Source organism: Phoca vitulina, unplaced genomic scaffold, assembly GCF_004348235.1.
Source record: "Phoca vitulina isolate PV1807 unplaced genomic scaffold, GSC_HSeal_1.0 scaffold11, whole genome shotgun sequence".
In the NCBI taxonomy this organism is placed as follows: domain Eukaryota; kingdom Metazoa; phylum Chordata; class Mammalia; order Carnivora; family Phocidae; genus Phoca; species Phoca vitulina.
The window spans coordinates 24,048,867-24,062,363 of record NW_022589714.1 but is presented as its reverse complement, the minus strand read 5'-3'; the positions used below and the strand labels follow the sequence as shown (position 1 = coordinate 24,062,363).

Below are 13,497 nucleotides of genomic sequence, written 5' to 3'. Positions count from 1 at the left end.
GGAAGAGAGCAAGGGAGAAAAAGAGGGACAAAAAAGCTATAAGATAGAAAACAATGAAATGGAAATAGCAACTCCTTATCAATAATTACTTTAAATGTAAATGGAGTAAACTCTCAATCAAAAAACATAAAGTGACTGAGTGGAGAAAAAAGACAAAAAAAAAACAAGATCCAACTATATTCAAAATATAAGAAACTCACTTTTGGTTTAACAACACATATAGGCTGAAAGTGAAAGAATGGAAAGAGATATTCCATGCAAATGGTAACCAAATAAGAGCAGGAATGGCTATCGTTATTCAGACAAACAGACAAGTCAACTACAGTCATAAGAGACAAAGAATGACATTATATAATGATTAACAGGGTCAACTGGCCAGGAAGATATAACAATTATAAATATATATGCACCCAATGTCAGAACACTCAAATACAGGAAACAAACACTGACAAAACCAAAGAGAGAAATAGACAGCAGTGCAATAATACTATGAGATTTTAATATCCCAGTCTCAATAATGGCTAGAGCATCCAACTGGAAGATAATAAGGAAACAGAGGACTTGAACCACATGGTAGCACAAATGGACCTAACAGACATATACAGAACATTCCATCCAACAGCAGCAGAATACACATTCTTCTCAAGTACATATGGAATATTCTCCAGGATAGATTATAGTTAGATCACAAATAAAAAATCTTAACAAATTTAAGGAGATTGAAATCATACCAATTATCTTTTCCAAACACAATGGAATGGAAAATTCAGAAATACAGCTGACTCTAGAACAACATGGGTTTGAACTGAATAGGTCTACTTTTTTGCAAATTTTTTTCAATAAATATATGTATAGTACTGTAAATACGTTTGTCTTCCTTATGATTTTCTTAATAGTATTTTCTTTAACTTATGTTGTCATAAAAATACAGTATATAAATACATATAACATACAAATATGCATTAGTCAACTGTTTACCTTATCAGTTAGGCTTCTGGTCGACAATAGGCTAATAGTTAAATTCTGGAGGAGTCAAAATTATGAATGGATTTCAACTGCATCGGGGGCTGGCACCCCTAGTCCCCATGTTGCAACTGTATGTGCAAATTAAATAATGTACTCTTCGTTTCAAAGAAGAAATGGTTCAAAAAAGAAATTAAAAAATTTAGAAAAAATCTTGAGACTATGGAACATAATATACCATAATTTATAGGATGTAGCAAAAGCAGTACTAACAAGGAAGTTCATAGCTCGAAAAACTTTTACTAAAAAAGTAGAAAGATCTCAAATCAACAATGTAACTTTATACCTCATGGAACTAGACAAAGAAGAACCAACTAAGTCCAAAGTTAGCAGCAAGACTAAAATTATATAAAAACTAGAACGGAAATAAAATAGGGAACAGAAAAACATTAGGAAAAAATCAGTAAAACTAAGAGTTGGTTTTCTGAAAAGATCAACAAAATTACTAACCTTTAGCTACACTAACTAAAAAAAAGAGAGAAGATTCAAATAAAATCAGAAATGAAAGATGACATTACAACTGATGCCACAGAAATAAAAAGGATTATGAGATAATGATGAATAATTACACACCGACAAACTGGATAACCCTGAAGAAATGGATAAATTCCCAGAAACAAACAACTTACCAAGAGGGAATCATGAGTAAATAAAAAATCTGAACAGATGAATAATAAGAGAATGAATCTGTAATCAAAAACCTCCCAACAAACAAAAGCCAAGTAACAGATGGCTTCACAGGAGAATTCTACAAAATATTTAAAAAAGAATTAATATCAACCCTTCTCAAAATCTTCCAAAAAACTGAAGAGGAGTGAATACTCCAAGCTCATTCTCTGAGGCCAGCATCTTCCTGATACTAAAGACAGAAAAACACATTAAAAGGAAAAAAATCTGCAAGCTCATATACCTGATGCATAAAGATGCAAATTTTCAATAAAATACTGGCAAACCAAGCTTAACAGCACATTTAATTATGAGAATTATATACCATGACCAAGTGGGATTTATTCCTGTGATGCAAGGATGGTTCAACATAAAAAATAAATCAATGTGATGCACCACATTAACAAAACAAAGGATAAGGATCACATGATCAACAGATGCAGAAAAAGTATTTGACAAAATTCAACATTATTTCATTATAAAAAGACTTAACAAACTAGGAATATAAGGAAATTACATAATAAAGGCCATATATGATAAGTCCATAGCTAATACCATACTCAATGGTGAAAACCTGAAAGCTTTTTCTCTAAGATCAGGAAGAAAACAAGAGTGCCCATTCTTATTACTCCTATTCATCATAGTACTGGAATTCCTAGCAGAACAATTAGGCAGGAAAAAGAAATAAAAGGAAGAAATCTCTGTAGATGACATGATCTTATATATAGAAAATCCTGAAGAGTCCACGACAAATTAAAACTCATAAATGAATTTAGCAAAGTTTCAGGATACAAAATCAACATAAAAAAATCAGTGTGCTTCTATATACTTACAATGAACAATCTGGAAAGAAATTAAGAAAGCAATCCCATTCACTTAGCATCAGAAAGAATAAAATTCTTAGGAATAAAGTTAACCGAGGAGATGAATGACTTGTACACTGAAAACTATAAAACATTGCTGAAAGAAATTAAAGAAGACACAAAAAAGTGGAAAAACTTCCTGTGTTCATGGATTAGAAGACTTAACATTGTTAAAAGTTCATACTACGTAAGTGATCTATAGATTTAAAGCAATCCCTATCAAACTTCCAATGGTATTTTTTGATTAGAAAAAAATCATCCTTAAATTCATATGGAACCACAAATGGCCCCAAATAGCCAAAGCAATATTGAGAAAGGAAAACAAACCTGGACGCACGACACTTCCTGACTTGAAAGCACATTACAAAGCCACAGTAATCAAAACAGCATGGCTTTGGCATATAGACAGACATATATACAAGCAGAACAGAGAATCCAGAAATACACCTGTGCATGTATGATCAAATGATTCATGACAAGGTGCCACAACTACACAATGAGGAAAGCATTGTCTCTTCAACCAATGGTTTTGGGAAAACTGGATTATCCACATGCAAAAGAATGAAGTTGGACCATTACACTATACACAAAAATCAACTCAAAATTGATTAAAGACTTACACTTCAGACTTGAAACTATACAACTTGAAGAACAAATGAGGAAAACATAGAGAAAAAGCTTCATAACTTTAGTTTTGGCAATGATTTCTTGGATACAGCACCAAAACCACAAGCAACAAAAGCAAAAAAAGACAAGGGGTGCTACGTCAAATGAAAAAGCTTCTGCACAGCAAAGGAAACGATCAATGAAATGAAAAGGCAGTCTACAGAATGGGAGAAAATATTTGCAAACCAATATCTGATACGGGTTTAATATCAAAAATATATAAGGAACTCCTACGCCTCAACAGCAAAAACAAATAAGCTGATTAAAAAACTGGCAAAGGACTTGAACAGACATTTCTCCAAAGACATATAAATAACCAAAAGATATATAATAAAGATGTTTAACATCACTACTCATCAGGGAAATGCAAATCAGAGTCGTAATGAAATACCACCTCACATTTGTTAGGGTAGCCATTATAAAAAAAAACAACAGCAAATATCAAATGTTGCCAAAGATGTGAAGAAACTGAAACCTTTGTGCAGTGTTGGTGGGAATGTAAAATTGTGTGGTAGCTATGTACAACAGTATGAAGGTTCCTCAAAAAATTAAAAATGTAAGTATTATATGATCCAGCAATTCCACTAATGAGTATTTAAAGAACTGAAAACAGGATTTTTTTTTTATATGTGTATTTTTAAAAAGTTTTTATTTAAATTCTAGTTAGTTAACATACAGTGTAATACTAGTGTACAATTTAGTGATTCAACACTTCATACCACAGCTGGTGCTCATCACAGGTGCACTCCTTCATCCCCATCATGATTTTACCCATCCCCCCACCCTACCTCCCCTCTGGTCACCCTCAGTTTATTCTCTATAGTGAAGAGTTTGTTTCTTGGTTGCCTCTCTTTTTTTTCCCCTATGCTCTTTTGTTTGTAGCATATTGCGTGTCATTAATTATAAAGTATGGAGCTTTCAATATAAAAAAATGAATGACTATAGGGAGTAAATAGAGATAAAATCACATTGACTGCTTTACATTAGATTTTTCACAAAACTATAAGTGTTTCATAGATTTTCCACCATTTGAATAGTCTGTGTCTTGAATCTAAGTATTTGGCCATCTTGGACTCTAGCACGACTTTTTTTAACTGATGTATAGTTAATATACAGTGTTATATTAGATTTGGGTTTACAATGTAATGATTCAACAATCCTATACACTACTCAGTGTTCATCACAATAAGTGTACTCTTAATCCCCTTCACCTGTTTTACTCATCCCCTCACCAGCCTCCCCTCTGGCAACATCCAGTTCGTTCTTTGTATTTAAGAGTCTGTTTTTGTTTTTGTTTTCTTCAAAACGAAAACCAATTTTATTCCTACCTTAATAATTCACTTGACAGTTTTCAATCTGCTGGAGCAGAAAATGAAGTACAGTAAAGTGTTTAAAAGGAACAACAACAACAAACCACGTTGGGAATCAGAAAACCTGGGATCAAGTCTCTTTCATTATCACTATGAAATTTTGGACATTTGATACTCAGTTTTATCAGATACGACCTTGTAAAAAAGATATTCATTCTTACTTTAGAAGGCTCTTGTGAAGATCAGATGAGATAAAATACATGGCCATAATTTGGAAAATGTAAGGTGCTTATGCAAATGTTAGCTATTCTTATATGCTTCTTTAGGATGCCGGTATACACTCAATAAGAGAAAAAAACTACATAGAAAAAATGGAAATAAAATGAAATTTCCAATTCATTAGGCCCTACACACTGCCAGCTCTAATGTTCACCAAAATTAGCACTTTGGAGCTCTAATTATATAGATTAACTCTCTATGATGATCAAATGAACCAGGAATTCTTTATCTTAAATGTGTTTCTATAAAGTCATACTAAGAAGCATGTAACCAACCACATCATTAAAATTAAAAGAATTCAGCAAATTGCCTGGTCTCTGGAGGGACAAACATCCTCTCTTCTTTCAATTTTCTTCATTCAATGTTTCTAAGAAAAATTCCCTGAGAAGGGACTTTTTTTTTTTTTTTTTTTTTTTAAAGATTTTATTTATTTATTTGAGAGAGAGAATGAGATAGAGAGAGCATGAGAGGGGGGAGGGTCAGAGGGAGAAGCAGACTCCCTGCTGAGCAGGGAGCCTGATGTGGGACTCGATCCCGGGACTCCAGGATCATGACCTGAGCCGAAGGCAGTCGCTTAACCAACTGAGCCACCCAGGCGCCCGAGAAGGGACTTTTTAATAGCATAGTATAAGCACTACCATATCCTATAAAAATGGAAGTTTTAAGCACTGTTTTGTAACTTGCTAATTTTTCCCCATTCCTGTGCTGTTTTTCTTAATCAAGCATAATATATTATATGCAAAGTGTGAGAGGAAAATCAATCTCTTGATAAATTTAATACAACTTTTATAGCAACAGGCAGTATTAAATATATTTAATTGTACCTAAAGTATCAGAGATGAATATTCTGGTGTTTTGTTGAGAGCTCTTACAAGGAATCTGTTCAATAAAGAAATATGCTTAGTGTTTAGTAACTTAAAAAGAAATATTTATTTCAGATATTGAGGGCACACTTAGTAATGTTTGGAACTGAATATTTGCATAACTACCTGAGAGACATGGGGTATCTCTGTGTCTTTCTTCTGTATTGGAGGTTTTCCATTTGCAGTCATTTCAATCATGCAAGCAACCGGAGGGCTGCCAACAGGGATTGTGTAGCTAGAAATAAAACAGAAGAGGCCATTATTCTATGTGCTACTGGCAAGAACAGGGTAACTTCGCACATGGTTGGTAAGTACTTCTTCAATGACAAGAGGTACTTTCTGGATCATAATAGTCCTGAAATATGGCCCCAACCAAGGGTGGACATTTTAGGATAGATAAAAGATCGATTTCTTTTCTAATACTGAAATTTTATTTTCCTTCTCTCTTTCTGTCTCTAAATCAGGACTTGAAATGCTTTCAGAAAGTTAAACCCCCACAAAACAAAAAGAGCTTTTCTGTATAAGTAGGTAATAATAAATTTTTAGTGCTAACTGTGGTTGACATACGGTCTCACTCATGTAGGAGACTGTTGGACAAGTAGCAGCAATGTTAAATGATGCTAAACTGCCTAGGTAGAAATTTCCCCTCCCTGGCCTACAGGGGAAATAGAAATGGAATAAGAAATGAAAGGCTGCATACCCCTGAGCAGTGAGATTACACTGTGATATAGTTATCAGAACTCAGAAAGCATGCTGCTAATGTACTAGCTGGTACTGTGTCTCAGAGATAAAGAAAAGTATAAGGTTAAGGGAATTTGTAGAATGAATAGCGGAAATGACCAATACAAAATTGAAAATTTATCACAGTTTATAGAGTAATGCAATCAGATGAAAAGGTACACATACTAAAGTGCTTGGCATAAAGTTAAATAGAATTTTAAAAGACAATTCAAATGATATTACCCTGTCATTTGCCATATGTAATAACAGTAACCTGTATTGTTATGAAGTCTATTCCATAGAGATATTAGAAGCACATTTACTAATATTGAAAGTGGCTCTCTGTGCACACTGAAAGTATGAATGATTTTAATGCTCAGTTTCGCTTATTTGTATTTGCTACATTTTAGACAATGAACATACCTAATTTTTATTTTTAATTTTGACCAACTGCCCCAGTTTGGGCATGACTGAGAGCTTTTCCAGGATGTAGGACTTCTCAGGGCTAAAACCAGGTAAGTGCCTAGCAAACCAGGATCAGTTGGTAATTCTACTTTTAAAAGAAAAAGTCAGTTTTATTAAAAATCATTGGTTAAATCATTTATCAGTTCCTCTTCCCCCTTACCTAGAAATACAAATCTGATATGGTCCTTTTTGAGCCACCCAGGCACCCTGATATGGTCCTTTTAATACAGCATTCCGCTACTTTTTTTGGCTTCTGACCTAGTTTACCAAGGTCACTTCTAATTTTGATCAGATCACTGTCGAAAATTCTTCAGTTCTAGGAATGACCTTTAGAGCATCCCATTTGTGTGAATTATCTATTATAGGGATATATGAAGCACATTTGTCTTTATAGTTGATATGGGCAGGGAGACGTACAGGTGCTTTATACTGGAGATGGAGGAAATATTTCTCAGGGAATGCACGTGTTCTTATTAAGAAATAGTAAGATCTCTTTTTATTTGTTTCATTCAGTGCTTGTTAAAATCTAGCCATGAACTGCAATCTTATAGAAGGATGCCACTCTATCTGCTTCCTGTTACCGCCTTCATTTCTTCCCCAGACCCTCCCACCAAATGGCTGATTCTATCGTCTGCGAGATCTATGCACTATTTTGGAAATTGATACTCTAATTCTACCAGAGATTTTTCTACATGTAGATTCTTATCATGTTCATTTTTATAATGTCTCATATTTGCTTATAGATCAAACTGTGCGATAAGAAATGAAAAAATGCTCTATAAACAAATTAGACATTATGCTACATAAATCATTTGAGGAAAAATCTAAGTACATATCCCTTATGCCTCTCAAGTATTGCCGAGGCCAGCCAAGTCTAATGATTTAAAGACTTAAGGATCATATTTTGAGATAATCCATTGACTGGCTGAGTGATCTTAGGCAAACCACTTAACCTTTCTTCCCTAAAGTGTGATTATCCACAGAAGGGAGATAATCATTCTTGGCTCATAAATGGTTAGTGAGAATTACATTATTTAATGTACATAAATCATTCAGTGCTAATATTAAAATCCAAAGTTAAAGCAATTATTTGCTGACTAGACAGGGATCTCTAAAGAGATTTTTATGAAAATAAATTACACAGTCAAATTGAAGTGTTCATCTACTTCTACTAATATTGCTTGTAATGGGATTCAAAATCAAATACTTGGGTTGCATTATTTTAAAAACTAAAATCTGACAAAATAGACATTTTTCCCCCAGTGTCCTTAACATTCTTGTTATTTATATTTATAGTCTTTAGATATGCTATTTGGCAGAAACTTCTGATTTGGAAAAGACTATTTTTAAATTTTTAGAAGATCCTGCTCAAACTGGAAGTTCAGGGTATCCAAAACCAAGGGAAAGGTTGTAAAAATGTAAACAATGGAGAGTGGATTGTTCAATCAAGTACTTTTATGTAATTGAATGCTACCTAGCTCTTAAACAGGAGTTGCAGAATATTAACTGATGGTACGGAAAGATATTTGTATAGAATACAAAAAGAGATAAAGACAATTTGAGTGATATATCATTTTTATAAAAAATATGCATAGAGATAATACCAGATCTACTTTCACTAATATTAACAGTGGCTATGTCTGCATGCTGAGAATGAAGATGACTTTTAATTTGCCTTTTTTGCTTATTTATATTTTCCATATTTTGGACATGGAACATACAATAATTTTAAATTTCACCTTGTAAAAGAAAACTTCAGTTCTATAAAAAACAAATTCCATTTTTATTTAGAAGAAAGTAAAAATAATTTACTGACACTTCTGTTTTCCTGGATTCCATGCTTTATTTCCAGGTAGACTATCCTCTTGCTAGTTACGGTGACCCTTGAACAACACAGGGGTTAGAGATACCCTCTCCCCCTCAGGAGTTGAAACTTGACTAAGTCAGAAGTCTTACCAATAACATAAACAGTCAATTAACAAATATTTTATGTTATATGTGTTATATACTATATTCTTACAATAAACTAAGCTAAGAAAATAAAATGTTATCGAGGAAATATAAGGAAAGAAAGGAAATATAAGGAAAGAAAATATAAGGAAAGAAAATAACATTTATAGTACTTTACTGTACTTATCAAAAAAGATCTGCATATAAGTGGACCCACATAGTTGAAACCCATGTTATTCCAGGGTCATCTGTATTGCATTCTGACAGCTTCTGAAATTTGTGGTTCTAGAACTTATATTAGACATCTTTTGGAGGCCTATTAAACTGTTACCTAAATTTATTTTTTTTTAATTTTTAATTTTTATTTTTTAAAAAGATTTTATTTATTCATTTGAGAGAGAGAGAGAGAGTGAGCACAAGCAGGGGGAGAGGCAGAGGGAGAGGGAGAAGCAGACTCCCCACTGAGCAGGGAGACCGATGCGGGACTCGATCCCAGGACCCTGGGATCATGACCTGAGCTGAAGGCAGACACTTAACTGATTGAGCCACCCAGGCATCCTTGGCTTTCACTTTTAAAATGCTTTCTTAATTTCTCTGTCCTGTATTCTTCCTAGGCACCAATTTTTTCTTCAGCAGTCTCCAGGCCCATTTATTCTGTCTATTGAATTTTAAATTTCAATGAATATAATCTTTTATTCCCAAGATTTGGAATCTTTTTCATAATTTTTTGTTTAATTTACGCCTATTTTTCTTTTATAATTTCTCCCTTAAAATGATTTATTCCTTCACTAATGCTTTCTAGCATGCCAGAAATACTTATTTTAAACTTTTTGTCAGACTTTTCCATAAGAAGGATTTATCTAGAGTGATTCATACTCCACCTGCTGATTTGCTTGGTTCCTTTCTCAATGTTGCCGTGTGCTCTGCTATTGTGTAGTGCAGGCTCATTTTCAGTGAGAAGTATTTTTATTTTTCTCTCTTTTTCCCCAATTCCATTCTTCTTGTTGTGCCTTTTCTGCTGTACCCAAGTCTGCCTGCCTAATGAGAACCCCACCTGATCTTCTGAGCATCTAAACCCAAATCTTGGATAATGTGTATTTGGCAGTTCTGCCCTATGGTGATATTGAAGGTATTCATAGGTTCATTCAGAGCTTGCTTGGTAGTTTGCTCATGATGTTTTGGTTGCATTCTGTTTTCTTACTAGGTTGGCAGTTTGCTAAAAATCAGAATCCCAGGTGACAGTCTCTCTTTTTCTCTCCATGCAGATAGATGGTTGGATGGATAGATAGATAGATAGATAGATAGATAGATAGATAGATAGATAGACAGACAGACATAGATATCACATGTATACTTGAATAAGTAGTTTTAGTTCCCTTACAGGAGCTGAGCTTCCCTGTTTTTAGACCTAGATCTTGGCAGGCCTGCAGTATTAGCTCTTCTGCTGCTTTGCATTTTTGTCTGTTTCTTGTCTGGGGGTGGGAGGATGTTTATCTTGTTTTTAAACTTGCCTTTATATTTTCAGTTGTGTATTTTTAAATTTTCTATCTTATTGCTATGTGTTTGACACTAAGGAAGAGAGTCAAAGTGTGAAGTTACAGAGTCATCTTGACTAGAAGTCTATTTTTTTTTATAATAAGAAAAGACAACAATAACGATCAAATTGAAGTCCTTACTTTTGAAGGGCCATGTAAATAGAAAGTTCTCTTTAATCTGCGAGGGGCAAAATGAAGAAGAAACAAACAAGCCATTTGTAGGTGCCTTTATAATTTTGCAGGCTTTGCAGGCTTTAAATTTGGAAGGACTAATTTCTTTGGCTTTGTCCATCTCGGGTTGTGTGCGTGCGTGCGTGTGTGTGTGTGTGTGTGTGTGTGTGCTAAAGGCATTTCAATGCATCTGTCTCACAATTTTTTTTTCAGTGGCATATTTCAAAAGCACATAAGTCAAGTGGTTTGTTTTCCTTCCAGAAAGAAATAGGAAGTATGGATTTTTTTCTTCTCTAAGGTACCTATGTTTGATTTGTCAAATCTGGGAGTTATATGAGTCACTGGCATTACACCATAATGCAATTAAATGCTTTAAAAGGCCCTTGTAGTGCTATGCTGAAGGCTCACAAAACATAGCTCATGCATAATTGCAGTAGCTATGGAATTTTGAAGCCGTGATATAAAAGTAACACAACTGAACAGCACCAACTGCTTCTAGGGAATATTGCAAAATTGATGGCAATACTGAATGCTTCCACAGGTGCAAAGTATGTTCTTTCCTCTTATCACTAGGTTTTGTCTATTAACCAGCATGATCTAGCTTGTCTGTTTTAAATTTTGGACATGATTAACTTTGCTAGTATATTTCTTTCTTTCTTTACCTAAATTAGACTTTAAAAATGAATGTAATGGGGCGCCTGGGTCGCTCAGTCGTTAAGTGTCTACCTTCGGCTTGGGTCATGGTCCCGGGGTCCCATCCGGCTCCTTGCTCAGCGGGAAGCCTGCTTCTCCCTCTCCCACTCCCCCTGCTTGTGTTCCCTCTCTCGCTGTGTCTCTCTCTGTCAAATAAATAAATAAAATCTTAAAAAAAATGAATGTAAAAACAGGTTCTCTATATGGATAACTTGTAATGTAGATAGTAGCTAAATGAATCTCCAAATTAATAACTATTCTGACCAATTATAACCAGCCTTAATGTTTACCAAATGTAAGTATTGCTCTGAAGTGAATGGATAGCATTTACGTTAAGCTCTAGCTTGGAACTTCCTTTAAAAGAATCTTTCAGGCTAGACTTAGGACTGAGAGAGGTTTAAGTCAATTGTTAGCAGGTATGATCTCCATATTCAGCCCAAGGTTTCAGTTGAGTTTGTGACAGTTAGCTCTGCCTAAGACTAGCTGAGATGGGAGACTCCTATCAGCAGATGGCAGGAAAGGTACACGGCAGAGATGGAGGCACTGAAAGGCATCTGGTCCCCACAGATAGGATCTAATTGATAGTGCGATTGTTTTAGCTCCCTGTTTGCAACAGGAAAACATGGGAAAATATGTTTAAAAGATTATACATCAGGCAGTATGGATGAAACTGTCCGGAGACAGACAGCTTTCCTTACCAGTTCATGTATCTAATGTGATCGTCATGGCTATGTGAGCAAATTTAAGAGGATGCTGTTTGGGAGTATGAGGGTTTCATACAGCCCTATGAACACAGCCATACTGCTTGAGGCTGTCAGTGCGACTCAGCATAATCTATATGTTAAAAGAGTGTAAAAAAAAAGATCAGGCACAAAAATCACTGTTAGGCCCTTTGCCAAACTAAAGCATTGTAAACACGCCAAAAGCATCTTGAAGCATCCCTTTTTATTTAGAGCACCAAAGAGTTGGCCAGGCTGGCCATACAAACAGCTTGAACAAGGAAAGCTGCATGACCTCTGACAGGTGGCTGTCATGAGATGGTCGCTGGCTTTAGGTTATTTTATTTAGCCTTTCCTCTGACTGACAGATAGCCCAAATATCCTTAATAATCAATTACCGTGAAAACCAAGCCATTATCCTGTGAAGCACTGATATTAAAGAAAGTCTGCAATGATGCCTGAAGACCGTTGAAGCAGGAATTTCATTTACACCCTTGATTAACCAGAGCAGTCGTCAAAGGAACATCCAACCAGCTGTCATGAGATATCACAGATATTCCAAAAACTGTGATTTTACTTCTTACTACACTATCCAATTCATATGCAATGGGACCCACAGCATATTCTACAGATTTCATGGTCTCCTGGTAGCATCTGTAAAAGTATAGGCGGCCAGAATTCCCTTGTTTTCTTTTCCTTGTAAAAACATTCACATAATGACTATTACAATTATACAAATTGTAATTTGCACCCGGAAATGTTGCGTTTTTTGACCTGACATCTGGCTCTAACCTCTCTGAATGCGATGATAAGAAGTGCCAATGGTGTGCTGGAGAAGGCTAGCACTGACTCACGAGAGCTGGTTTTGTGGATTCCTTCTCAATTCCACATCTGCGAATTCGTGTTGGTAACTTGAAATTGGCCATGGTGGGAGTATTTATGCCTGGGAATTGGCAAAAGCTACAAATCAATCAACCCCCTATCCTACCCTTTTCCCTCTAAGATTTGGTTGTAAAACACCAGCACACCACCTAGTTTCTTGAATATTTCTTAGTGGGATTTAAGCATTCACTTAGAACAAGGGCATTAAGTTGCAAAGCTTAGCTTCACTGTTGACATTTAATTCAGAATTTCAGTAGGAAATCTGCTTTATTCATACTCTATTAGTTCACAGCTCCAGGTTGGATCAATTTACTCTGATGATAAATGGGGGTTTCAAGAATATTACCCCTAAAGCCTACACACATATGCAGTTCACAAATACCAGGTAGTGTTTAGTTTTATCCTTCAAGTCTAATACTTATTGGCTCCATTCATTTGTTTTTAGCAATCTTGGGGTGTATTTGTATCCAGTCCACTGAGTAAACAATCAAAACTCAGGAGTTGAAAATATTGATTCCTGATCCTTTCCTCTTCAACACCTAATATCTCATACACACATATTTTGAGACACTAAAAGTTTCTCAAGTTGATATAGCATTTGAAAAAAATCAATTTGATACTAGATTATTTTACCAAATTTGAACACAAAGCAAATCTGATGAAATGGGCATGAGGAGAGATTCACTTTTGTT

At 35.0% G+C, this 13,497-nt stretch overlaps 1 protein-coding gene across 1 annotated transcript in view; it reads right to left on the bottom strand.

The window, feature by feature from the left end:
* The window catches only part of LOC116635773 (protein eyes shut homolog), a 602,300-nt gene that overhangs the window by 212,015 nt on the left and 376,788 nt on the right, over window positions 1-13,497 (bottom strand). Inside the window, exon 8 of the mRNA XM_032410093.1 lies at window positions 5,797-5,905. Coding sequence (XP_032265984.1) covers window positions 5,797-5,905 — 109 coding nt within the window. The remainder of the gene's footprint in view (window positions 1-5,796; window positions 5,906-13,497) is intronic.